The 27948-nt window shown below is 32.0% G+C and overlaps 1 protein-coding gene across 1 annotated transcript; it reads right to left on the bottom strand.

The window, feature by feature from the left end:
* Nucleotides 1-894: 894 nt before the first annotated feature.
* Osi10a (Osiris 10a) lies at nucleotides 895-27191 on the bottom strand. Its single transcript, XM_075375676.1, has 4 exons — nucleotides 27094-27191; nucleotides 23320-23629; nucleotides 14491-14688; nucleotides 895-1281 (listed from the first exon to the last, which is right to left on the bottom strand). Exons 1-4 carry the CDS (start codon nucleotides 27100-27102, stop codon nucleotides 950-952), a joined length of 849 nt encoding a protein of 282 aa, XP_075231791.1. The 5' UTR covers nucleotides 27103-27191; the 3' UTR covers nucleotides 895-949.
* Nucleotides 27192-27948: the final 757 nt, after the last annotated feature.

The following is a 27948-nucleotide window of genomic DNA, read 5'->3' as shown; positions in this document are numbered from 1 at the left end:
TTTTGTCAAAGCAATGAAGAAGATTTTTTTACATCAGGCAGAAATTTCTGAATGTAAGTGAAGGAAAAGTTAAAAAAGGAATATTTCTTGGCCCTCAAATAAGAGAGTTGGTCAGAGATGATGTATTTAATTCATTGTTAAATAATGTAGCTTGGGCTTCATTTAAAGATGTTTGCAAAATATTTCTTGGCAAGCAAAACTCCATCAATTACCACAATATTGTTAATCAACTTCCTACTTCATACAGAACTATGGGATGTAATATATCTTTAAAAATACATTTTCTTGACTCACATCTGGATTTTTTCCTGGACAACCTTGTAGATATTAGTAACAAACATGATGAATGTTTTCACCATAATTTTTTGGTGATGGAAATGGAAATTGAATACTAACATAACATGCTAGCCAATTACATTAATTCGGGATGTGCCTGAGGCTATTTATTTCATCAGTGAAATCATTCTAAGACAGGTATAGCCATGCAAAATTATAATTTTTACAGATTTTCACTATGTTTTCCCTTAATATTCTTAAAGCGTAATCTATTTAAAACTAAGGGTGACAGAAAAATGTTATTTACAGATCTCTAATGTATGCTATTAATTTTTTTTTTTTGCCTAGCAATATTATTTGTAACCATAATGAATAAAAAAAATAAAAATTCTAGACTATTGAAATACTATATTTAAAATATGGATATGAATTAGGTCTCCTCTTAAAAATAAATAAAATTAACTTACAATTTTGTATCTTCTGAAAACTTAAGTGTATTATGTGAACATCTTTGTTAGTACAAACTAGTAATTAATTAGTCATGAATGACTATTTTCAAAATATTAGTCAAAAGATTTATCATTCACTTCACTAGAATTAAAGACTGTTGTTTGAAACAAAGCATTGTAGTAATATCATAAGAATACATAAATAATTTATAACTCAGCCATAGTCAGGTCATTTTTCTCTCCCTTTCTTCCCAGACAAATTTTTTTCTTAAGTTTTCTTCTCTGTTATAAGATGGTTGGGTGTAATCTCTGTAGTAATTTTCAAATGCATTCAGTCCATATCCTGGGGCATGATTTACTACATTTTGTTGACTTGTCAAATGTGTTAGTGAACTGAAACCCGTCATTGTCATAAACAAAAAAGCAAATTTACTAAAGAGAAATGCTTTCTTTGTTAGAAAGATTAGACCAGCAAGTACCAAAGGCATTATAGTTAGCAAATTTAATTTTAGTCCAAGAATGTATGGTAGAACTGCCCTTTTCACTAGAAGGCGGCCTGTAAAATAAGAAAATATGACTTATCAGTTGAATATGAATGCTAACAATAACAATTTTTTTTTTAGTTTTTGTCATAACTATTTAATTTTATCAGTAACAAGATTCTTATTCATAGTTGCTAATGGTTTGTCTGTCAAATAAAATTATGTATTAATACTCATTTTGGAGTTGTGTAATCTTAGAATCAGTCAGTTAATTTACTCCAGTTAATTCTGAGTGAAATTTTAATTAAGTTTGATTAAAACCACTTTTGATCTATATGTTTTAACATGAATGAATGATTGTGATGGTTGAGATGCTCAACTTTTTTAATAAAATCTGATTGAAAAACTCCACCTACTTTGGAACTGACCATTATATTAAATAATATTGAATCTAATTTAAGAGCACGTAAAAGAAAAGTACTAAAACTTTATATTTTAAAAATGTGATGTATACTAATTTAAAAAAACAGAGAAATTTTAATAATGAGATCTTTTGTCTCTCTTTTTTTAAAGAATCAAAAGATGGTGGTGATGTTTTATTATCACGTTTATTATTGCATTTAAGACAAATATTTCCACATAATAATTTATAAAATCAGATATATACAAAAAACAGTTTTATTATGTACAAGAGCAATCATTTGAAAATTGTTGGGTGGGCGAGTTTGAGCCCATATAAACAATTTATGCTTATAGTATATAACATATTTTAATTTATCCATGTGTGTTTGTAAGCAAAGGTTTCATATTCATAAATGTAAACACATGGATAAGTTAAAATAAACCTTTGCTAAAACTTGTAAATGTGATTCTTAAACATTAACAACCTTCTATCAGACCAAGTTTAGTTACACAGTCATAAAACCTGGTAGTTACATAACTTTTTCTTGTAACAGCATAATTCGTAAGCATTTGAGAAGTTTTTATTACTATGTCTCACCAATTTATTTAAAATAATGTTAATACATTTTTTTTTACAGGAGTATTAGTGTCAATGAAATTTTAAAAAAAACCTTGATTTTTTTGCATTTCCATTTAATAATATGTGATGTAAATATGTACTAAAATAATTTTCATTAACACCTTCTGAATTGTTATTTATTTTGTAAGTGCAAATAATCAAATAATAAGTAAATTTCACGTACATATTTAGTATCTTAACATACATTAATTTATTATTATTATCTTTAAATTTACTTGTACTAATTTTATTATGCTGATATGACTTAAAGTTTTACCACTGTTTTCTTTGATCTATCCAGACAAATACTGGAGCAGAGTTATTTTATCATCATGGGAGTAACACACTGACCATAACTGACATGATCTATATAATGCAGTATTTATTACGTACTGATCAGAATAAAATATCTGTTCATTCATGTTTAATATTTTAATTATGGTTAAGATAAATTTCCTTCATGTATTATTAAAATTAATTCCACTGTTGTTATATGATGAACAAAATATCTACTGATAAAAATGATTTGATACAATGTGTTTGTTTGCATAATCTTTTCTTAACTCAAGAACAATTCAAATATCACACTAATAAAAATAATAATATGAAAGCCTGTTTCTGGAACATACTATGTTCCACATCCAGAGTGGTAACATCTGTACATAAGTACAATACATATTAACCCACCGGGTTGGTCTAGTGGTTAACGCGTCTTCCCAAATCAGCTGATTTGGAAGTCGAGAGTTACAGTGTTCAAGTTCTAGTAAAGCCAGTTATTTTTACATGGATTTGAATACTAGATCGTGGATACCGGTGTTCTTTGGTGGTTGGGTTTCAATTAACCACACATCTCAGGAATGGTCGAACTGAGAATGTACAAGACTACACTTCATCTACACTCATACACATCATCCTCATTCATCCTCTGAAGAATTATCTAAACAGTAGTTACCGGAGGCTAAACAGGAAAAAGAAAAGACAAGTACAATACATATAGCTGGCTAATGGGGCTATGAGTATTTTCCTCGGAAATGTGACATTCAGTTGACCTGATTTCCAATTCAGGTGTGTACAGAGTGCAGTTTTTCAGCTGCCTGCAGATCACGTACATTGAAAATGTTTTTGGAAATGGATTTACAGAGCTGGTGATGTGCAGCCAGGGTTAAAGTGATTGCAGGTGTAACAGAAACCTGACAGCAGTGAAGCAGTCTGTGAACTTACTCAGAAGGGCTGCACAATGCGAGGGTGATCCTGATCGGCGTGCGGCCCTAACTGCAGATTACCACAGAGCGAGGGTTAGGTACTTCATAGCATTAGGTACTCCAAGCATAATTCCTGGTGCTCCTTCGTTCAGGACCAGGGAATATAGACTCTTGGGGGGAATAGAGCCCTTAAGCGGACATAAGCGCAGGAAAGATGTCCTCTTGTCAGCCTTGTCATCTCATGAGGGTGTGGTAATTGATAAGGACCACGTCCTTAATATTTTGCTCCTGGTTGACAATCATATGGGTAAGGTTTCACACCACCGACGTGTCAGGTGGGAAGTCGCGATTTTCGAGACCGACTTACTATCTTCTGAGATCATTGAGGCGGTGGTGCACCAGGTAATCTGTAGTATGGCACAGTACATGGCCCCCTTATGTGATCGTATAACAGTGGAGCTCCTCGTCCGAGCACTTCCAGTAGTCCTTGGTCCTCTAACATGAATATATAATAGGTTGCTCTTTTCCGGCCACTTTCCAGCATGTTGGAAGCTCACAGATGTGGCGGTGTTGATCAAAGGTGGCGAAAAAGACCTTTCTTCTTTTTCCTGTTCAGCCTCTGGAAACTACCGTTCAGATAATACTTCAGAGGATGAATGAGGAGGATATATATAAGTGTAAATGAAGTGTAGTCTTGTACATTCTCAGTTCGACCATACCTGAGATGTGTGGTTAATTGAAACCCAACCACCAAAGAACACCGGTATCCACGATCTAGTATTCAAATCCGTGTGAAACATAACTGGCTTTACTAGGACTTGAACGCTGGAACTCGGGACTTCCAAATCAGCTGATTTGGGAAGACGCGTTCACCACAAGACCAACCCGGTGGGTTGGCGAAAAAAACCCTACTGTGAGTTCTTCTTACCGTCCACTAAGGCTCTTGCCAATGATTGGCAAGATTTTTGAGAAGATCCTATATTTGCGTATTAATGTTAGGTTGGTCACTGATTATTTGCTAATGGACAACCAGTATGGTTTCCGACCGAGTAAGAGCACTGAGAATGCCATACTAAAGGTGATGGATATAGCTTCCTCTAGTCATTTTAAATATGCATTAGAGATTTTTCTGGACATATCTGGGACATTTAACAACTTATGGTGGCCATCTGCCCAGTTTCAGATGCAGAAGCGTAAATGTACAAGAAAAGTTATTTCAGTCATCGGACCGTTTCCCTGCGTGACGGCTGCTCGGAGGTTCGTAAGACCTTAACTAAAGGATGACTCAGGGCAGTGTTCTGAGTCCCCTTCTTTGAATCATAGAATTCGATTCGATGTTGCGTTTAAGGTTGCCATATGGTGGTCGTGTCGTCGCTTATGCTAAAGACGCGCTGCTACTGATTGAACGGGATTCGCGTAACGAGGTAGAGTTCTGAGCTGTTCGTGCTTATGAGACACTCCGACTGTGGAGTCTCCAACATAAGATGATTTTCAGCTCAGAGAAAACCACATGTTGCTTAAGGGCCGATTGGCTGCTACCCGACGAATCCGGGTCCGGATGGCTATGGCTATCTCCCCATTCGTTACGTTACCACTCAAAAATACCTGGGTGTTAATTTTTATGAGAATTTTCGGTTCAAGGAACATCTACAGTATGTAGCAAAATAAGCCGCTGATGCTTTTTATGGAATCCGTAGAGTCATTCATCCCGATTGGGGGTTGAATTACCGTACCATGCGTATCCTTTACAAAGGTATCAGCGAAGCTAGTATGCTATATGCTGCGCCTGTCTGGGCTCACCGCATGGCTTTTAGGTATCGTGCGGACATTTTGCTGTGGGCCCAGCGACTCTTCTTACTGGCTGTTGTAGGCGGTTATAGAACAGTCTCGTGGGAGGCAGTCTGTGTTATAGCCGGAGTCAAACAAGATATCTTTGCTAATGTGCGTAAGGAACACTACATTTCCAAGGTAAATAACCTATTGACGTCAGAACGAAAGCAGGAGATTGAAGACCAGGGTCTTCCGTCTTGGCAGGTCAGATGGGACGAATCCCCCACAATATACCAGTCGCTACACGCATGGTATATTTTATTTCCTATAGTGTCTGATATAGGTGCGATTGGATGGGTCTCCCTCAATCGGTATATCACATCACATAGTTTCTCTCCGTGCATGATATCTTTCGGGCGAGTTTGGCTAGGTTTCGTTGGGTGGATTCGAGTCAATGCCTGGATTGTGGGAAAGATGAAACAATGGACCACGTCCTCTTCGTCTGTCCCCGATAGGAGGTCGAACGTTCAGGAGCTGTTAAGGACTTCAGAGAATACATTCCTTTCTGGATCTCCGTATTAACTGGATGATCCGTCTATAGTGGCTTTTACCTTTTCGTGTCCTTGCAGTATGTAGGTCTGCAGAGGAAGATTAATCTCGATCGTGATAGGAACCCCGGGTGGCTAGGGTTCCGGCTTAGGCATTGGATTTGTTGTAGGTAGGCGCATTGGCATCGTGCCCGGTTATATTGTTTGTGATTCGGTTTGTGGCTCCCGCTGGTGGGGGTGGCCGCTCCGCCGGGTATGTTAAGCAGTGCGACCGGGGGTGTGGCTTCTCTCCGCCAGTGGCCAGTGGCTTTGTAATTTAAAGTTAAATCACATTGATTTAAATTTAAACTTTTTCGTTTTCTGAGGCATTCACAGTCACGAACGGTGTTATAAAATCTTTACTAGGCGCGGGGTTCGTGCTTCCACGAAGCGATACAAATGTCTGCCGAGGCATTTACATCGGTGGCATCCCCACCGAGGCCTGGCTGCTGACTGTTCTTTTTGTAGTTAGTTAGAGGGTGTAAAGACAACCTCCGGTAAAGCATCTCATGGCTTGGAACGGACGGGGTGCTGTGGCGACTGGTAACGTCACAAGGTGGGTGTCTTCCCCCTACGGGGTTGGGATGTAAAGAGACCTTTCTGTTGTCCACATGCCCTCCATAGTGGCAAGCATGTATGAGGGGCCCTGATAGCTTTAATGAGTAAGAGACCTGGAGTAAGTGCAGAGATTGCACATCCCCTCTCTTTGGACATTTGCCTGCTCCTTCGGAGTACCGGGCCAGACCTCCAGGGTTGGTAACCCTTGAGTAGGCGTGGTGTACCTTGGTGGCTAACATTGCTACTGAAGGGATTAATTCAACATGCAAGCTAAACAATCTATAGTGGCAGAAGCTACATAAACGGCCTCATTTAGTACCAGCCTTGTTGCCAGAAGCAAAACTCAAGAAGAGTTTTGATACAGGAAGATTTTGTAGTGATTTGAAAAGCTTGCAGAGAGCTGCTACCAAGAACTTTTCACTCAGACCTAAGTACCTGATGATTACAAGGAAAGATAGAAATTTCATGAGTGTAAGCCAATTTCTTATTGCTCGTGAAATAACTAGTTGTGCTGGTGGCTCGGTAAAAGAAATATGAAAAACTTTCAATGGTCTGTACATCGAAACAGACGACAGCATCCAATTGTAGAAGATTCTCTCTTTAAGCAAAATAGATGAGTTTGCGATCGATTTTGATACTCACAGCACTCTCAATACCTCAAAGGGTGTTAAGGTGTTGAGAAATACTTAATTGTTCTGAGCAGAAAATTGTGCAGAAGTTGTCACCATTGGGAGTAAAAAAATGCTGAATGAAGAATATGACAAGGAATGATGAAGCTCAGTCTTCTGTCTCTCATATTCTCACTCTCAATATATCTTTCTTGCTGGAAAGATGGCCTGCTGGTATACATCGTCTGGATGTGCGAGCTTTCAAGTTGCAATCAGTGCAATGCTTCAGGTGTCAGCAATTTGGTTCCACCGTGGCTTGATGTGAGAGATGACAAAAATGGATTTATTTTGACATGAAGGGGAACCATGCCATGATGCTCCCATTAGTGTTAACTGCAAAGAACAGCTCCCACTGAAGTCCATCAGGGCGATGTACAGGGGGGGGGGGAGTTTATGTAGATAAAGAAACTGTTCTGTTTACAAAGACGAGGTAGCTGTTTAAGAAGTGAAAACCTTACAGAAGGTCAGCTATTTCAAGACCAAAAAAAAATTGTTAACCTCAAACCAAGAGCAATAACAATGCTTAAGGGGCAGCCACTGTTTCATTCCAACTGTGATGGGGACCAGTTTTCGGCAACCTTGTTACAAATTTGACCGGTAATACTATGATTGAGGGAATAATCAATAATAAAAAAAATGAAATCTTTCCTTCAAAAGGAAACTATGAGACCATCCAACTTACATCCACCAATATTTGTATTGAGTAAAAGTAAAAGTGCAACTAAGCAGAACCAGAAGAAAGATAAACTTTATTTACATAACCCTTCAGATGAGTTTGAAAAGAGAATGATTATTTCAGAACTTAAGGAGGCTTTTCTGAGGTGGTCTCACAACCAAAACCACAAAGACCACCAAAAATTACAAAGAGAAAGGCCTGTTTCCCCCCTTACAGAGGCAGGCACTTATGCAACTTTTCATGGTTGTCTCTCCTGTTCCCAGCTCTGGATTGGTGCCTGGTGTAGGCACTGAATGATTCCCATCCTTGTCCATCACTTAGTTGCTCTACAAGGGGGCTTCACAGGCGTCTATATAATCTTTGAACATGAACAAATTTGTAAAATGGAAACAAAAAGAAGATCTAGATATTAACCATCTAATATAAATATAATATAATATAGTTGTTTTTGCAAAGTAACATCAATGGGTGTTTGTCAAACATACTTAAGCTCCAATGTTTGGTAGATGGTGCAAATCCTATTTGTGTATCTTGCAAGAAACATATTTTTGCCAAGATGTAAATTTTAGTTTTATAAGATTTGTTTTAGTTTTATAAGATTTTAGTTTTTATAAGATTTGTTAGCTAGATAATCCTGACCCCATAGGGGAAGACACCCACTTTGTGATGATCCTGGTTACACCATCCCCTTCATTCCTAGCCCTGAAGGGATTTACCAGAGGTCATCTTCCAGATCCTCAATACCTGATTACATATTTCTCATCAGTATGGTCTGTATCAGAATGGGACTGATGCAATACCTCGAAAGATATTTCCACCTATGTTAAAACCCATCAACTAATAAAACATATTTTCCACAGTCACCTAAACCAAATTAAAAACCTGATAACCAATAAAAATTTACAAATTAAGCTAAAATAAAACATTTATCTCATACCCTCAAAAATTGTTTGCAACATCGCAATTTTGACTTACCATACTAAAGTAATTAAAATTACCAAACAACCCATGAAACATACCAAACAACCACCTTGCAGAATGCACCTATTCAGACGGAAAAGCACCCGAACAGGTTCCTTTTCTTTCTTTTCTGTTTACACTTCATATCCACTGTAACGTATTATTTCAGAGGATGATATGTATGAATGTAAATGAGTGTAGTCTTGTACAGTCTCAGGTTGACTGTTCCTGAGATGTGTGGTTAATTGTAACCCAACCACCAAGAACACCGGTATCCAGGATCTAGTATTCTAATCCATACAAAAGTACCTGCCTCTAATAGGATTTGAACCTTGGAACTCTTGACTTCAAAATTGGATTGTTTGCAATGACGAGTTAACCACTAAACCAGCCCGGTGGGCTACCCAAACAGATCCCTAGCCACAGGCTACTATTCAGTCTAAACACCCTATGCAGTCCTTTTGAGCAACAAAAATCTTAATCTTTCATCAATGTGCCACTCACCACACAAATGTAAGAGTCACCAACAAGGCAGAGTAGTTATAATTATTACAGCTACCACCAAAGTGATTGAAATAAATATACATGTTCAAGCGGTGCAATCAGAATGAAGCATCCGCTTAGTTAATTGCCGACTGGAAGGAGGGTGACGTAATGTGTTTAAATTCCCAGCTTCTCTCACCCATACTATTAATGGGTGATTTTAATGCACACAACTCTCTTCAGAGGTCAGTTCAAACAAACCTCCAACTTGGGGAAGAGAATTGGAAAAGTTCCTTTCAAATTCTGACTATGTTATAATAAACATTGGCTCAGGAACTTATATTACCAGAGACAGATTGATATCCTGTATAGATTTAGCATTTATTAATGCATCTCTAGTACCAAAGTAAACTTTCAAGTTTTAAGTAGAATTCTACGGAAGTGATCATTTTCTGATGGCAATTTCAACTGATGATTCAATGAAAATACAACCCATTCGAAAAAATGGTTGTTTTTAAGGCAAATTGGACCAGCTTCACTGCTGATATGTAACTTCCCAAAACAACTGGAGCTATTGAAAATGATGACAACACAATAACCAATACTACATTTGACTAGGCATCAAGATATATTCCCAGAACATCCAGGAAACTCAAAAAGCCACCCTTTATGTAATGGAATGATGAAATAAGCGATAAAAATGAAGAAATATGATTGTGGCAGATGTTTGCAAGAAAGTGATGACCATTCATGGATGCAAAAACTTTAATTCCATAACTAGCCTTCAACCTGATGATAAGCTAATGGTTTCAACAAATTAAATTGCTGAATTATTAGCCAACTAATTCGAGGGGGCTAGTTTAACAGCTAATTATGACGGAATGATCTAAAAATCAAAAAACTATAGTTGAGGGTCATGTTAACTTTGGAATCAAATGTACTTTTAAAGATAGAACTTTGAAAGCATTGGAGAGAACCAGCAGTACAGAATCTGGTTCAGATGAAATACATTAAGTCAAGATCAGACAACTAAGTACCGCAGCAAAACTAGATTGCTAGAATTATAAAATCAGGTATGGCAAATGGAATGTACCTATGGCATTGCAAGAAAGTGAATATTGTCTGAATTCCAAAAAAAAAAGAAAAATTAATCTCTTTAGTTACCCTCCTATTTCCTGGATATGTGCTGCTACTGGACAAACATAGAAAATTGATTAAATTACATGTACAAATTATTTTTAAAATGAAAAGTAGTTATTTCGTTAATAACTAATGATATTTTTTCATAATTTTTTTATTGGTATTATTGAATTATTATTTATCATAAAGGTGTTTTAGAATCGGAGGTTAATAATTATTAATAAGTCAATAATAATTTAAAAAAAAAAAAAGGAGATGAAGTCTGATTCGAACCAATTTGCCTTCCTCTTATAAGATCCATCTATTTTATTAATTGAAATCTCATTTCTCTATAACTCTGGAACCAATGAAAATAAGTACCACTTATGCTATATTGTTCAAAACCACTCAATGAAGGCTTATTACTGCAGTTAAGAAAAAGTCCAAAATTCAGTTTATTTTATTTTTGGCTTATTTAACTTTTTGTTCAGTTGATTGTAATTAAGAGGGGAGGTGCAGAACTAGATGTTTCAACAGTTCTAAATCTAAAATTTCAACATCCTACAAATTATCATTTTTCAGTTATGTGAGATACATACGTACAGTACATACATATGTACAGTTATGTACATACATACATATGTACAGAAGTCATGCCGAAACTAGTCAAAATGGATTCGGAGATGTCAAAATGGATATTTCCATTGAAATCTGAAAACTGAAATGTTTTGTGATCACAATACTTCCTTTACTTCGTACAAGGAAATAAAAATGATAAATAATTGACTTGTTTGGATTTTAGAATAAAGATGTTTTTTTTCTTGCATCAAGTAGGATGTCGACAATACCATTCAACTACTGATCAAATGATAAATTTTGAAAATACAATTTATTACTTATAACAGTTTCATTACTAGAAAACACTGTGTCGGAGTGTTGATCTGCAAAAGGCTTTTCATATGACTGCTTCATGGAATAATGCTCCTACTACATGAATGGGGCATTCGCGGCAACCTATTGGTATTACTTGACATTTACATGAACAACTTTATTACAAGTTCTCATTATAAATGTATACTGATGGTTCTAAAACTGGGCATGGTATTGGAAGTTAAACATATATAAATGGTGAAGCTCATTTGTGGAAACTGCCAGATCTGGCCAGGATTTACATGGCAGAGCTTATTGTTATTCGGCAAGCTCTTCACTACATAGAAAATTTCTTCATTTCTGTGCAGGGAGAGGGCTGCTTGTATGTTCTTATTCTTTAAGCGCACTAATTGCTATACAAAACAAAAACATTGAAGATATCCTTATTGCAAACATATTGTTCATTGTGTACATATTAAACCGAATGGGACAGCAATGTGTATTTGTATGGGCATGCTGGTATCTCAGGAAATGTAAGCACCAGAGAAGCTGCAAGAATGGCAAAAATCTGAGAGAATATGGATATAATCCATATTAGCATGGCAGATGTTAAAAATCGTCAAACATTATCGTTAAACACTATCAGAAACATTTGGAGTAATGAATGGAGAAGACTGAATATGAAATTAAATACAATTGGAATTACTACATGTAAATGGAAGAGCAACTGAGAATTCTGTAAGTGAAGGCATTTTACACCCAAACATAGAGTTCTCAAATATTTACTTTGTATTGTCCAACATCTATTGTGTAATTTTATTTTGTTTTTTTAATGTTAAATTGTATTTTTGTATTTTATATAAGTATTGGGGTTCTTTACACCCTCTAAGTCTGTACATTTGGTTTAAATGTCTCATTTTACATTATTTCTGTGTTTTATTAAAATGTAAGGGCCGTATATATCCTTACATCTGACGATCTTGATGGTGATTAAATTCTTTTTTTATAAACAATGGGGCAATGACTAATGATATAAAGCAATAAAAATGAAATATTTAATATGGAAATACAAATTGGTATATATTGTGAAATCTAGAATTAATCTGGAACTTGGATCATTTTGAAGGTCATGTGGCCATCAGGGATAGTGTTTACAGGTTAAACATTTTTGAAGGTCATTCAATGTAATATTCTTATTACAAGCCTTACCTTGTGAAAGAGCATAAAAATGACTTCACAGAAGTTATGGGGACATCTGATGGTGACCTTCAGCACTCCTTTGGAGATTGTTCCAAGGTCATCAAGATTTTTCAAATGGGATTACTTTTTTTGATCAATGGAAAGAGCAAAAAATGTCACATCAGCACACCTGAATTTAGTCAAAACACTTTATGGTGTTTTATTTCTTGTAGCTTCTTGAAGTTCATGGTATCCACATACGGTATCCAATTGATACAATTTGCTGAATTTCAAAGACTATAAAAAACAGCAATCTTGTTCTCACAGATTAGAAACCATTGATTGTAGATATCTGCAAAAAGAATTCAGCATCCATAAAATAATGGTTAACCATTAATCTTCAAAAACGTTCCAAGGTATTTATGTGTGACCACATATTCAATGTAACATTTTCTGCTCTTTCCATTGGTGGGATCAAAAATAGGTAATTCCATTTGAAAAAATTGTGTTAACCTTGAAATAACGCTAAAGTTCAAGGTCAAATACAGTGTCATCATGAGGTGTAACCCCTCCAGTTTGAGTAACTTTTGTTTAGGTCATTTTTTTTGTATTGTCCTTTGTTTAGAAAAAAATCTCTTGGGGTAATTAGAATTGTAAAATCATTGTTTCTTGACAAAATAAATGTATTATTTATTTACATGGGATTATTTGTTTTTTTACAGGTGTGATACATTTAAAGCATCTGAGATGTTACTGACTCTTGATCAGAGTTATTTTACAGAAAATAATGATGTTTATAGTACAACCACTCTTTGTAGAAAACAAATGAAGGTGAAACTTAACAGGTTAACAATCTAGGCATTTCAATGACCTTAATATGTTGATATAACAGATGTTTTGGGTTAGTTGAGGAAGGTAAAGCGAAACCCAGTTCAGTTATTATTTTTCTTAGTAAGACTAGCATGGAAGCTTGTTGTCTTAAGAATGACATAGCAATTTCAGAAGCGACTTGTATTACCTTTATACATCACAAGTGACATGTAGCATGTAGAGCAGACATGTAGGTAAAGTGTAATAGAACAGAAAAACTCTCAAATAAAGACCTAAATGTAAATCTGCATTTTGAGTGAACAGTCGTTACAAAATATGGAAGAAATAGCTATGGTAAATGAATAAAATGAACTTTATTTTAAAAATACAAATAAATCACTATTTTAAAAATATCTTATAAGTCATACAATATAATAAGGCAATCAATGTAGAAGCATAATAAAAAATCAGCTTAAAAACAGTAAATTTTCCATTCATGGAAATAGTGAATTCAGCCTTTTACCCTATGTTTAACTATATATTGTTTGAAATATCTGAATTCGGCATGAAAGATGTAAGAAGTGTACCACCAGAAATATACACTGAATTATGTTAAAATTAATAATTTTGAGGAAATGATGAGTTTGATGAAATTAAATTCAAAAACATTCTGCGTCTAAGAGTTTCACTATCAATTAATTTGTTAAGAAGTTTACATGCTTTGATTCAAATTACAATTTTGGTTTTATAAATTAACAAAATTGTTAAATTAAGTTTGTTTTAGTGTAACCATATCTACTTTTCCATCATGGAAAAAGGCTGAATAATTTGTTAGGACACATACCATGAAAGCATAATTACAAAAAAATAAAAAATTTGAATTGTGGGAAAAATTGTTTGTTAGAGATTTTATCAAAATTATAGTTAATATTCAAATATTTGTGAAAAAAGTATATTAACTGATTACAGTAGTTACTAATACACTATTTCCTTAAAAATAATATTTTGAAAGAATTGTGATTTTAAATTGTTAAAATTCAACTTCAAGTAACAAAATACTTTAGCAGTACAATCAGTTATTTTTTACTGCAGAAATCATAAAGGGATATTTTAAATGCTTCATGATGAAAAAAATAATTTTTTTCCTATCATTTTTCAGGTATATATAATTTTCATTTGTTGGTTTTTTAATTCAGTTCCTGACAAGATATTTTGTTAAAACCGTTTTGTCAGTGAGTGTTCTTAAATGTTTATTTAAGTTTTTTAAAGAGCATGAAAGTATTTAAACATAAAAACAGGCAAAAACTAATCATACACCTCATCAAATAGAGTACCTATGTACAAGTATGTGTATATTGTAAAAACGATCAAATACTGAACCTGTAGAAAGCCTTCTGTCATCTGCTGCTTGTCTTGGATCAAGAAGAAATTGTAAAATTGGTGGTCCAGCATTTGTTGGACCAACATATACTTCTAAACCAGGGTAGATTGATCCAAGACTCCAGCGCAATGTTCTTCGCTGTAGAAACTTTGAACTAGCTTCGAGTAAAGTATGAAAGTCTGTTGCTTCACCATCCACTGAAACAAAATAATAAAAGTATTATATTAAATGTAGATCATAGTATGTGTTTTACTGAGTAAGTCGATTACTGAATAGAGGCAATGCATCTATTCACAGAAAGGGTTGCTTAATTTATTATTATTCACTGTCTCTCTCTGTAACTATGGTGCATGTAAAGCATCTTTAAAGGACAGTCAAATGCATTAAAACATATTTTGTTAGTTGGGCTTCAACTGTAATTTTTCTGTGGAATAGTAGATTCCTTTTACTATACATGCCACTCCAGCAGATATATAATTGTTACTGCTAAATATTAATATGAACAGGAGCCACTACTATTTTTATTTTTTTCATGTTGCTTCTCTCCTCAAGATTCACCCCGTGGTTTTCCTTTGATTGTTTTTGATAACATTCCTCTAATAAACTGAATACTATGCATACAAACTGGCATCTATTAAATAACGTCTTTTTTTTTTTAATGTATGTATGAAATTTTTTTATATGTACTTAAACAACAAATAATATGACATGTTCCATTTATGATAATTTATAACATTTTACATATGGATAACAATCATATTGAAATTTTACTTTATTTACAACCAGCCTATGGTTTGTACTGTTATGTTATATATCAACAAGTTACTGTGTAAAAACATTTCTTGTATCAACAGTTATCAAGATACTCTGACTATTCTGAAAGTCTGAAAAATCTTAGAAGTTTATTATTGCCCATTTACCAGAATTTTTTCTTACTTAAAACATGACATATACCAGGTGATTCAAAAAGGGCTTCACAAATTTAAAATCATATAAAAGTTTATTGAAATAACTTATGGATTCAGTTGACGTCTTAAATCATAACAAAACACATCAAGTTTTGACATGTAGTATATTAGTACTGAATTCTGCCACCAGTGTTATTAGAAATTGATACATTTACTGGTGTGGAACATGCTGGCTAAGTGTTTTAGTTTTACAGTTTGCAGTCAGCAATTGCAGTTCAACGTAATTTTCATAGAGAGTACTTTAGGGAGCTTCCTAGCAAACATACAAGTTACTCTTGGCATCAAACCTTCCTTGAGACCGGTTGTTATTCTTCCCGATAGAATGGCCCGTACTTCTTCCAGTAGGCAACTATCAGTGCTACTGTTTATCTAAACATGCTTCAAAATTTTGTAATTCCTCAGTTAGATGTTGCTGACCAAGATGAATTCCAATACTATCAGCAAGACAGTGGACCACCTCACTACTACCTAGAAGTCCAAGATTTTATGGATACACGATTCCCAAGTCAGTGGAGGTCCAATTGCATGGCCACTTTGCTCCCCAGATTTGACTTCACTAGATTTTTTTTAGTGGGGTTCATTAAAGATTGGGTTTATGTACCACCTTTGCCTGCTGATCTTGTTGAGCTAAGACTTTGAATTAATGCTGCAGTTGCATAGGTAACACCCGATTTGCTGGCTACAGTCTGGAATGAAATTGACTCAGGTGGGATGTATTTATCATTACAAATGGAAGCCATATCAAACCATAGTGAATATTGGATGACAAACTTGATAACTATTGACATTATTTTTTTATGAAATGAGACCTCGACCGACTCTGTGAGTTATCTCAGTAAATTTTTATATGCTTTGAAATTTGTTTAGTCTGTTTTGAATCTCCCAGTATGTAGGTGAGTATTATTTTTGACTTACATTTATACTCTCATGTGGGTTCTGCATAATGAGATAATTTGATCTGTAATGTTCATACATCAGTCTTTTTTTGTAACTTGATGTAAGAGTTGATCTCAATAAAACTAAAAACCTATCATGGTATTTATAATCTTAATGTTATTATACCTATAAAATATTCATGATTGTGTAAAAGGTCTAAGATTAGTTCATAGAGGTTGTCTTTTAGTAATTTCATCAATTAATGGAAGAACAGCAAGAACTTTGAAATGAATCCAGAAATCCAGCATCAAATCATGTATGGGAATGTTCTCATATTCACGCCTTCTTAAAAATGATTTCCAGAAGTTACATATCAGGCTTGTTGCTAACCACATTAAATTTTTTCTGCAAGTAATACTACATTTCTAATCTAACTGTTAAGTTCATTCAGGACTGAGAGAATTCAATACATTCATGGTCTGAGAGAACTGAAAGATCTTCAACTTTAACTAAAGTAAATGCCTTTTAATTTGGTAAGCTGCATTTTAAATCAGATAAGTCAGATCTTTATTATTTGCATTTGTTAAAAGGCAAATACATATTCAAGTAATAAATGAATTAAAGTGGTATGATAAGTTAAAAATTTTCTACAACTTATTTTTCAGTAACTAGGTCTTCCTTGAGGTGAGTTTGTTCTAATTCTAAATATCCTACCTTGCTTGGCTAGCATTAGAAACTATTCAAAATTTTGGAAAAAAGCTATTTTGACTTTAAGGAAAGCAGCAAGGGCCTATACTTCCTGTGTTAAATTAAGAAAATTTAGGTACATTTTAATCAACCCGCGCTAGGTTGGTCTAGTGGTGAATGCATATTCACAGATCAGCTCATTTCAAAATCGAGAGTTCCAATATTCAAATCATAGTAAAGGCATTTACTTTTATACAGATTTGATTACTAGATTGTGGTTACTAGATTTTGAATACTAGATTCTTTGGTGGTTGGTTGGGTTTCAGTTAACCACACATCTCAGAAATTGTCAACTTAAGACTGTACAAGACTACACTTCACTTACACTCATACAATCATTCTCATTCATCTTCGAAGTAATACCTGATAGTGATTCTCAGAGGCTAAACAGAAAAAAAGAAAGGTACATTTTTCTCAAAAACCATTAAAGCTATAATGCTGCAATTTTGCCAAGCCTTTATATGTACAATTATGAGCAACTGGTAGTAAATCAATAAAATGTATTACAAATTTCCATCCTGGAATTTTTTTAGGAAAGTACTTAAAAAATTTTAATTTGTTCAATTTTTTATCAATTATAAAACCTGTTGTACCAAAGCTACAAATATAATTTTAAAGCTGAACAAGACAGTAATTAATGTAGCCTGAAAATTCCATCCCTCTATCTACAATAGCTTTGAAGAGAAAAGTGTACCTTTGTTAAAAAAATTGATTTTTCAGAAAACTGGCAATGAAGTCACAAAATACAATTTATGATTAACTTATATTTTTAAAACATTCCTGCACCTTATACTGGCTCTTCTACTAATTCATACTCACCTTCTATTGGTTTTCTTTTCAATATACTTGCTGTCCTAGCTTCTTTTATCATATTTTGAGCTGCTTTGTCAGCTTTTCTCAAACACATTTCTTGTGAAAGAACTGACTTCTACACAATTTCAGGCCTAATCATTTGTAGATGTCTAGTTTAGAACTGAAACTATCATTGAGATACTAAATCATACACATCTAATTTTAGAGAATTCAGTTTCACAAAAACATTTTTTGATATTTTTGAACACATCACACTGTTAAAACTTTCATATATATTTTGTCTATGTAAGCATGTTTTTCAAAAATGCAGGGTCTTATTTAGTACAGGTTTTATTTACAGCTTACTGCATGGCTAGTTTCATAGATTCTTCAGCAGAATCTTGCACTCCCTCAGCTATTATGAGGAGGTGTGGGCAAGTCCATCAGTATGAAAAAAACATTTGTCGCACTCAACCTTTGCCAATAAACAATTTTAATTTAAATATCATCATACTCTTTTGTGTCACATAAAGTAGAATTGTAAAATTCAATAGATTCAAAACGAACATTACACTTCAATTCAGTTTTCACTGCTGATCCTGGCTTAACTTCATCCTAAGTGCATAGCGCAGTACAATCTTCATTATTGAAAAACTTAAATTTAACAAGTTTTTGAAACATGTCACTAAGTAAACTTACATTTTTTTTGTCTTCAGTCATTTGATTGGTTTGATGCAGCTCTCCAAGATTCCCTATCTAGTGCCAGTCTGACTCTTAACTGTATTTTCCCAAATGCTTCTTATACATCAATTTTCTGCAACACCTCTTCATTTGTCACTTTACCACCCACCTGATTTTTAATATTCTCCTATAAAACCAAATTTCAAAAGCTTCTAATATTTTTCTCTCAGGTACTCCAATCATCCAAGTTTCACTTCCATATAAAGCTATGCTACAAACATACCTTCAAAAATGTTTTCCTGACGTTAAATTTTGATGTAAACAAATTATATTTCTGACTGAAAGCTCGATTTGCCTGTGCTACTCAATATTTTATATTGCTCCTGTTTCGACCATCTTTAGCAATTCTCAAATAATCATTCTATCTCCATAATCCTTTCTCTTCCTATTTTTATATTCAGTGGTCCATCTATATTATTTCTACCATTACTTTAGTTTTGTTCTTGTTTATTTTCATGCCGTAGTTCTTACATAGGACTACATGCATGCTATTCATTGTTTCTTCTAAATCTTTTTTACTCTCAGCCAGAATTACTATACCATCAGCAAATCGTAGCATCTTTATCTTTTCACCTTGCATTGTTACTCTGGATCTAAATTGTTTTTTAACATCATTAACTGCTAGTTCTACGTATCTTCTATCTTCTTTCTTAAGTTCTTCGATTATTACTGTTGCAGTTTGGTTCCTGTAAATGTTAGCAATTGTTTTTCTATATTTGAACCCTAAATTTTTAAAATGCTGTACATTTTATTCCAGCCTACATTATCAAATGCCTTTTCTAAGTCTATAAGTGCTATCTATGTTGGCTTGTTTTTTTTTAACATCCTTCTAGTATTAATCTGAGCACTGAAATTACTTCCCTTGTCCCTATACTTTTCCTGAAATCAAATTTGTTTTCTGCTAACACTTCTTCCACTCTCCTTTCAATTTTTCTGTACAGAATTCTTGTTATATTTTTTGATGCATTAGTATTAAGCTAATTGTTCTGTATTCTTAAAATTTATCTGCTCCTGCTTGCTTCGTATCATGACACTAACACTCTTTTTGAAGTCTGACGGAACTTCCACTTTTTCATAAATATTACACACCAGTTTGTGTAATTTATCTATCGCTTCCTCACTTGCACCGCACAGTAATTCTGCAGGTATCCCATGTATCCCAGGAGCCTTTATGTAATTCAAATCTTTTAATGATTTATTAAATTCATATCTCTTTTCATCCTTTTTTACTTCCCCTTCTTCCTCTCTAACACCAGTTTTTAATTCATTCCCTCCGTATAACTCTTCAACATATATTACCTACTTATTGATATTTTCTTTTGTATTATAAATCAGTGTACAATCTTCATTTAACACATTAGATTTTAATTTATGTACCACAAAATTCTCCTTAACTTTCCTGTATGCCCTGTCTATTTTACCAATGATCATTTTTCTTTCCACTTCTGAACACTTTCTTTAATCCTCTCTTCTTTTGTTAATTTGCACTTCCTGTTTATAGGATTTTTTAATTGTCAATAGTTCGTTTTACCTTTTTCATCATTAGCATTCTTATTTTTCTACATTCATTTATCAGCTGCAATATATTCTCTGATATCCAAAGTTTTCTACCATTTCTCTTTGTTCTGCCTTAGTTTGCTTCTGCTGATTTAAGAATTTCCTTTTTAACATTCACCCATTCTTCTTCTATATTTTCTACCTTAAATTTTTTACTCAAATCTCTTGCGATGTCCTCCTCTTCCTCAAGTTTCTCTAAATTCCACCTATTCATCTGACAACTTTTCGTTAGGTTTTTAAACCTCAATCTACAATCCACTATGGTCGCTATTAATGTCTGCTCCAGGATAGGCTTTGCAGTCAATGATTTGATTTGTAAATGTTTGCTTAACCATGATATAATTTATCTGATACCATGCAGTATCACCTTGATTTTTCCATGTGTATATTCTTCTGTTGCATTTTTAAGCAGGGTGTTGATAATTACTAAATTATGCTGTGTGCAAAACTCAGACAGACATGTCCCCTCTTTCATTCCTTATGCCCAGAACGTATTCACCAACAATATTCCCATCTTTGCCTTTTCTTGTTTGGGAATGCTTGCATTCTAATCTCCAACTATTATTAAATTTTCATCCCCTTGTATGTGTTTAATTTCTTCGTATACACACTACCTCATCATTATCATGGCCACTTGTAGGAATATAGATGTTAACAATTGTTGTCGGCTTAGGCTTTGATTTTATCCTTATTAAAATGATTCTGTCGTTATGCTTTTTGAAATACTTTACTCTTCCTTATCTTCTTGTTCATTATGAAATCTAGTTCTGCCTGCCGTTTATTTGACGCTGAATTAATTATTCCAAAATCACCAGACTAAAAGTCATTTTCCTCTTCCAACCGAACCTCGCTAATTCGTACTAAATCTACATTTAACCTCTATCCGTTTCCCTCTTTAAATTTTCTAACCTATCACCCTATTTTAGACATCTAACATTTCACGTTCCGAATCGTAGAATGTTATTTTTTAATTTTCTGGTGACTCCTTCCTTAGTAGTCCCCCACCCGGAGATCCGAACGGGGGACTAGTTTAACTCCAGAATATTTTACCTAAGAAGGCGCATCTTTGTTAAATGAGAATGCAGAAGTACTTTTTCTTAGAAAAAAAAAACAGCCGTATTTTTCTATTGCTTTCAGCTGAAACTTACAAAAAAAAGCTAGCTATATAAAATACAAAATTCCCTGTACCAGAAGTTTCATAGTTATCATACTTCCTAAAAGAAAGCTTTTTAAAAGAACTGCTGACTTTTTCCGGCGAACTGGATTTTGCCGGCGTGATTAGGTTAGCAGGTGTAGACATAGAAATAGAATTTGTATGTTTATTACCAGTTAACTTTCTATTTGTTTGGTGTGATAATTTTGCCCTAGGCATTTTGTCAGAATAATCACTACTCAAATTATAAATGTAACTAAAACGACACTCACAAAATAAAACCTGCGTTTACAAAAAACTCATCTCAGGAAATTATGTTTCTGCATACAACAAATGATAGTAACATAACGTACAGGCATAACAAACTATATTCGTTCTTGTATAAAAACAATGTGTACAAAGTATCCAAAAAAATTGTTTATTTATGCAAAAGTTACTTCATAAAAGTCAGTCAAATTTTTGACCGCCGGTAATTCATAAAAAAGCTTATAATAATATTAATTTTTAACATACAAGAAAATTAATTGTATATAATTACTCAGAAATAAACAGAGAACATCAAGGCGCAAAAATCCAAAAATCTATTTTTTTTCATCATTTGCTCTGTCGTGCTCTCCCCTTAACACAAATGATTGTTAGATCACTTGTCACATGTCATTTTTTTAAACCATGCTTTGGATTCATGAAAATTTTCAATTAAAGCATGTACTTAAATTTACAAATTTGTTTAGGGAACAACTCATTCACTGATTTGATTTGACAATCTAGGTGAGGATATCAACAATTTTTATAATTCAAAGTATTTTTATGTATTTTTTATATGTATTTTTATAATACAAAGACATCATTTATGTAACTGAAAAGTGGTCATTGAAATTTGGACCATGTTCATTCTAAAATTACCTATTTACATTAAATGTATTTCATAATTATCAATTATTAAAAGTTTATTTTTATAATATAATTCTACAATCTGGAGATGTTAAACTTAAATTGAACACATTGGTTTTTCTAATCTTACTAAAATTAATTTGTTTAAAATGTACTTTTTTATAATTTTTAGTTAATATAATAATATTTCTATTGTATAAATAAACTAATCACATTAAATTACTTTCTTTTAACTTAGATTTTATTTTCATATCTGCTTATAATCAGGTTGTATGGTCAGTAACTGCTGACAAAATTTTCAAATTGCTGACAAATAATTTCACACCTTTAAATTAATGAAACAACTGAAATTTCACTGTATTGCTGAAATATGAACTAATTAGACATATAGTACTCACTTTCTGTAAGATTTAAACATAAAACCTATAGCTCCAAGACGAATTATTAAAGTTATACACTTTACTCTTACAATTATTTTACCAATACAATGGCTAAACTTAATGAATTAAAGAATGACTTTTAATAATGCTTTTGCATTTTAATTTAATATTCAAATATAATATTTTATAATATATATATTCATGTGGATGAAGAAGAAAATACAATTAACACTTTGTTATTACTTGTTTAAAATTTATCATTGATTTCTAACTGAGATTTGGTATATCATTTTAATTTGACATTCCTGGGTATGATTAGAATATGAAAAAATGTAAAAGCCATCCTCTCCGCATCTTGCCAGCCCTACCATAGCTTTTCCTTCCCATGCTAGTTACTGTTGATTATCAAAAGTTTTGTATTATGAGTTTGTAATTCCTGTACTTTGTGAATTGCAAAAATTTTGCCAATTTATACAAATGAAGTTTGATTCCTAATATTTTAGATTGGCTCAAATCCCCTATTTTAGAGTTACAAACTTAAGAAATATGAGAATTTCATAGACATGAGATGTGTTTTTTTAATATAATAAGTATTTAACTTTATTATTTTATTGCACTGTTTGTTAGTATATTAAAATATAATTCCATTATTTATTTCAGCAAATACCAGTTGATGTGTAAGACATTACTTTTATTGGCTATTTATAAGTTTTAAAAAATTACCTTCTAATGGTAAATTAGTTCTTGTCTCTTGTGGTAGTACGTCATTTTCATACAATTCTAGATCTTCTGTAAGTGATAAACTTTTTTTGTGAGAAGCTGTTTCCAGGTACACAAATGCTCCAGCTGCAACACAAGAAGTGACACCTCCACCTTCTCTCAAACAGTGACCAACCTCATCAATGTAACTTGGATCAGATGGTTCATTAGAATCCTTACTATCATGAGGTCTCATTATACTTTCACAACTGTAGTATGGAACTACAACCAAAGCCATCAATGACGTCCATAGTATACAGTTATATCTGAAAACCTAAAGATTAATCAATATAGTATAACTGATTGCATATTAAATTATTTCTTTGATGAAAATGATGCTTAAATTGTAAGAAAATAGATATATAAAATCATGAAGTGAATAAAATATGCAATGATAAACCATTTTACTGAGAGATAATTAACCAGGAAAGGAAAATTTTCTAAATCTGAATAATTTTAGCATTCTATTATAGATTAAACAGTACATTTTCTCACCTTCAGTATTTAAGAACTTAGCAGTGTAAATATTAAATTTAAATTTTTAGTTGTAGGTTGTTTTTAAGCCTCAAATGTTTTGTAATAAAATTAAAAAAAATATCAGTTGTTCCCTAATGCAATCAAACATTATAAATGTGATATATCAGACAATAAATTTTTTTTTTTGAAAATTATTTTAACATATAGAAAATAATCCAATACTTTTCATGGGTATAATTATATTTTATCTTTAAAAAAATAATTGATTAATTTAATAATTTGTATGTTTATTTAAATTTGTCTGTGTAATCAGGTTGAATACCATTCTGGTTTTGAAAATACATTGCATAATTAATCAGATCATTATAATGAGAAAAACTGTTCACAAATAATGCACAGTTTTGTTTTTAGTTTGGATTGACTTTCAGCTGCTGTTCATAAACTTCAGAAAGTCTTCTTCTGCATTAAGTAAAACAATTGTTATCTATGATGCAAGTGTTCAGAAAAATGAAAAAAATGACACTGACATTGATGAAAAAGAGGGTGATGTCTTTAATGTTTGGTTTTATATTCAGTTGACATAAGTGTACAAATTTCATTTAGTACTAAAAAAGTAGTATATGTTGATAAGAATGAAATTATATTAAATATGTTAAAAAATTATTAATAACGGTAGCAACAAAATTTTGTAATATTTTGCCATCATATAATGTTAATGATTTAAAATTTTATTTTTATATTGATTTGTGCATACTACAAAAGAAAGTTATATTATTACATTAAAAGTTTATCCAAACCTTTTTCTAAATTTTTGAAAAAAAAAAATCTTTAATTGAGGAAGCTGAGCTCTTATTATTATGAAAAAACTGTCCTTTTGCTCCCAAGATAAAATGTTTTGTTCCGCATTTAAAAAATTATTTAACTGATAAATATAAAAATAATATAACTCTATTCTAATTTAAGGCTAACATTATTCAATCGTTTCCATGATTTCCAAAAATTACCTGAACTGCATTACAAAAAGTTTGTCTTTACCTGACTTCAGAAGTGCTTAATAATTTTGTATATATATGGTTGTGACTCTGACCTCAAGTAAGATGGCATGTTTCTCACATGAAGTATGATAAACCATTTATATTAATCGGACAATTAATTCTGAGTACATGAAGATTAAAAAAACACAACTTGACAGATAACATGTTCCGTTTCTAAAAAACAAACATTGTTTAAAACTTATTAATAGGAGTAATATCATGTAAATGTGCTTGAAAAGAGGATTTAAAATAAATAAATGTCATTTTGATTCTTTTTTCTCTATGAACTTAGTGTCACTCAAACGAATGAAACAAATCATTTGATACATAGTTAATAGAATTAGAATTTTTAAGGATATATTCTCATTCTTTACTTGGCATAAAAAAAAACCTGCTGTCCTTATTATGCTGTAATGGGAGTTGGATGTTGACCTTTGAACAGAGGATTTGTAGATGATTGCTGTTTTTTAATCATTTTTTTAAATGAATAAATATCTTGCAATAAGAATTTATTGTGCTCAAATTGAAAAGTCTAATTTGTGTAGTGCTATGAAATGTTCTTCCTTTTTGGATGGTATTTCTTTTAAAAGAGGTGTATTTTTTGGGTTCTGTTTTGGCCTTGTTGTTACTGATCGGCTGTCTGAGAAAACCCATCTGATGGTTTTCTACCAAAAACCATTGAAATCTTGTGTGTCAATTTAGAAAAATTTTAACTGTTATTATTGTAATATATTATGTGAATAAAGTAAACTAGTCTATTTCTAGTTTTATGGAATTATTGTAATCTTTGTAGTGAGTTATCTGATTTAAAAATGAAAGCTAGTGGTCTTCAAATTGAGAATAAGGAGTTGCAGTGAAAGTTAGATAGATTAGAAAATTATTCTAGATGCTCAAGTTTGGTTTCTTTCTATGTGCAGGAAAAAGGCTATGAAAGCTGAGATCCAAAAGTGATTCTGATCTCAAAATTATGTGAAAGAAAAATATACCTTTTACAAATGAATCTCTTTTAATATTGAGTTAAGCAGAAAACATTTTATTGTACACCATCATGATAACAGCCTGTAAGAAATAATGATGTCATGTTTTGATAAATCGGTGACTTTTCATTTGATAAACAAATGTAGCTAATGCATATTTTAAATTAAATTCCTTTCCTTTTTTATTAGTATTTTTTATTAGTCATACAACAAATGGAAGAAGATAGGCTGAAAATATATAAAAATATGCACAAATTAAAAAATTTTCTTAATCTGTTAATCAAAATTAAAAAAAAAAAAAAAAATTAAATGCATATATATATATATATATATAATTCTATTAATATAAATCATCTAATACAGAATATTTAGATAAGATATCTTATCTTTTTACAATGAAAAGATATCTTGTAATTTTACAATGAAAGTACTTTTCTGGGATCCCGCAACCTCAGTCATGATTGAAATATTTAATTAAACTCCACATAAAAAATTAAAAATACTGAAATAATATAAATTACAAACAAACAATAAATTAGGTATATCTAATATGACAGACCAAATAATAAAAAATAAACATTCTATTTATGATATTAACACAAATTTAGAAAAATTAAAAATGAATAAAGATGACATAAAATTAAATATGTTAGAAGAAAAAATTACGTATATAAATGCAAATAAATTTTCAATTTGAAAAACTATCAGACAGTTTGAGGAAGATAAATCGTATAAATATTACTAGAGGTAGCAGCAATCATATAATAAATTAATACACAATTTTCATTTTTATTATATTCTTAGTTTTTAATATGCCCTTAAATTAAATATTTCAATCATGACTGAAGATGAAAATGCAGGATCCCACAAAAGTACTTTCAAGCAAAAATTAAGGCAAGATAGTTCTTATCTCAATATTCTGTAGTAGATGGTTTATATTAATATAATTTAAAAATTTTTAAGTTTTTCCTGTAACAGTGCAAGGAAATAGTATGAATTGTAACAAGATTAATTTCAATAAAATGTATCTATCTAGATACATTTTTATGTGCACATATAATATATATAAATGTAATTAATTATATAAAACCACTTCCTTACTGATTACTCATATTATAGCAAGATGAATTCTCATCTTTATGCAATAAAATATAGAAACATTATTTAAATAAAGTGTCTGTATTTTTAAATATAACTTTATATAGATCCTGAACATCAAAATAGGGATCAATATCCAAATTTTTACTCACCTTATGCATTTTAATTAAATTGAGCAGTTAACAAAATCACTAAACGTGTTTACACTATAATGGTGCGTATACTAAATAAGGCTGGACATAATTTTCTCTCCTATATATGGTTTATTTCACAAAATTAATTCATATTTATGAATTATGTTCACTTTCATGCTTATCAAAGCATCATCATCTAGATTAAATCTACTACACTACACTTTCCTTTTCATGTTATAATTTCACTTTTTTTATTTTCCAAACATTGATTTCATTGAATATTTATGAACGAACCATTTTCATTGTTTCTAACAAAGAATAAAAACAATGCAGATTAACATAAAAGAAGTATAAATCAGTTGACTGTTGAAATATCTACAAAACACCACTATTAAAAAATCATAATTTTTATTTATTAATTTATTTTTTTTTTGCAAAAACTAACTGAAAGTTTCTGTAATGAATTCTGCTACTTAGTATTCATGAAATAGCTTTAGAATTTAATTGATCTAAAATGTCTTTGCATTATTAAATTACAGCATTAATCTATCAAATATGTTGTCATTTGGTTGGTAGGTAGAAGTTCTTTTATATGTTGTTAATAACTTTTCTCCATTTCCATTAATAATGCTAATTAAACAAATGAGATGCTAAAATATAAAAAAAAATTGTGAATTTTTTCTAGAAAAACAGAACATTGTAGTGAAACTTTATCAAAAAATGTCAGAAATCTTTTTGAAATCTGGTGATATGTTTCTCTACAACAGGAATACGTTTAGAGACATTCCGTATCCACTATTTCTCACAAATCTATACCTAATTCAGTTAGTTTATAGAGTTCTAGTAAACAGACTGCGTGTATCAGTGTCAAGA

This window comes from Lycorma delicatula, chromosome 1 (genome assembly GCF_047948215.1).
Source record: "Lycorma delicatula isolate Av1 chromosome 1, ASM4794821v1, whole genome shotgun sequence".
Taxonomy (NCBI): domain Eukaryota; kingdom Metazoa; phylum Arthropoda; class Insecta; order Hemiptera; family Fulgoridae; genus Lycorma; species Lycorma delicatula.
The sequence above is the reverse complement of the archived record's forward strand: the minus strand, read 5'-3'. Positions and strand labels throughout refer to the sequence as shown.

What these genes read in the sequence shown, in the direction of transcription:
- Osi10a (XM_075375676.1), bottom strand. An exon ending in AACTAATTTACCATTAGAAG is followed by an intron (nt 14,689 to 23,319) that starts GTAATTTTTTAA and finishes ATTTTGTTTCAG; the next exon opens with TGGATGGTGAAGCAACAGAC. An exon ending in TGACAGAAGGCTTTCTACAG is followed by an intron (nt 1,282 to 14,490) that starts GTTCAGTATTTG and finishes CTTATTTTACAG; the next exon opens with GCCGCCTTCTAGTGAAAAGG.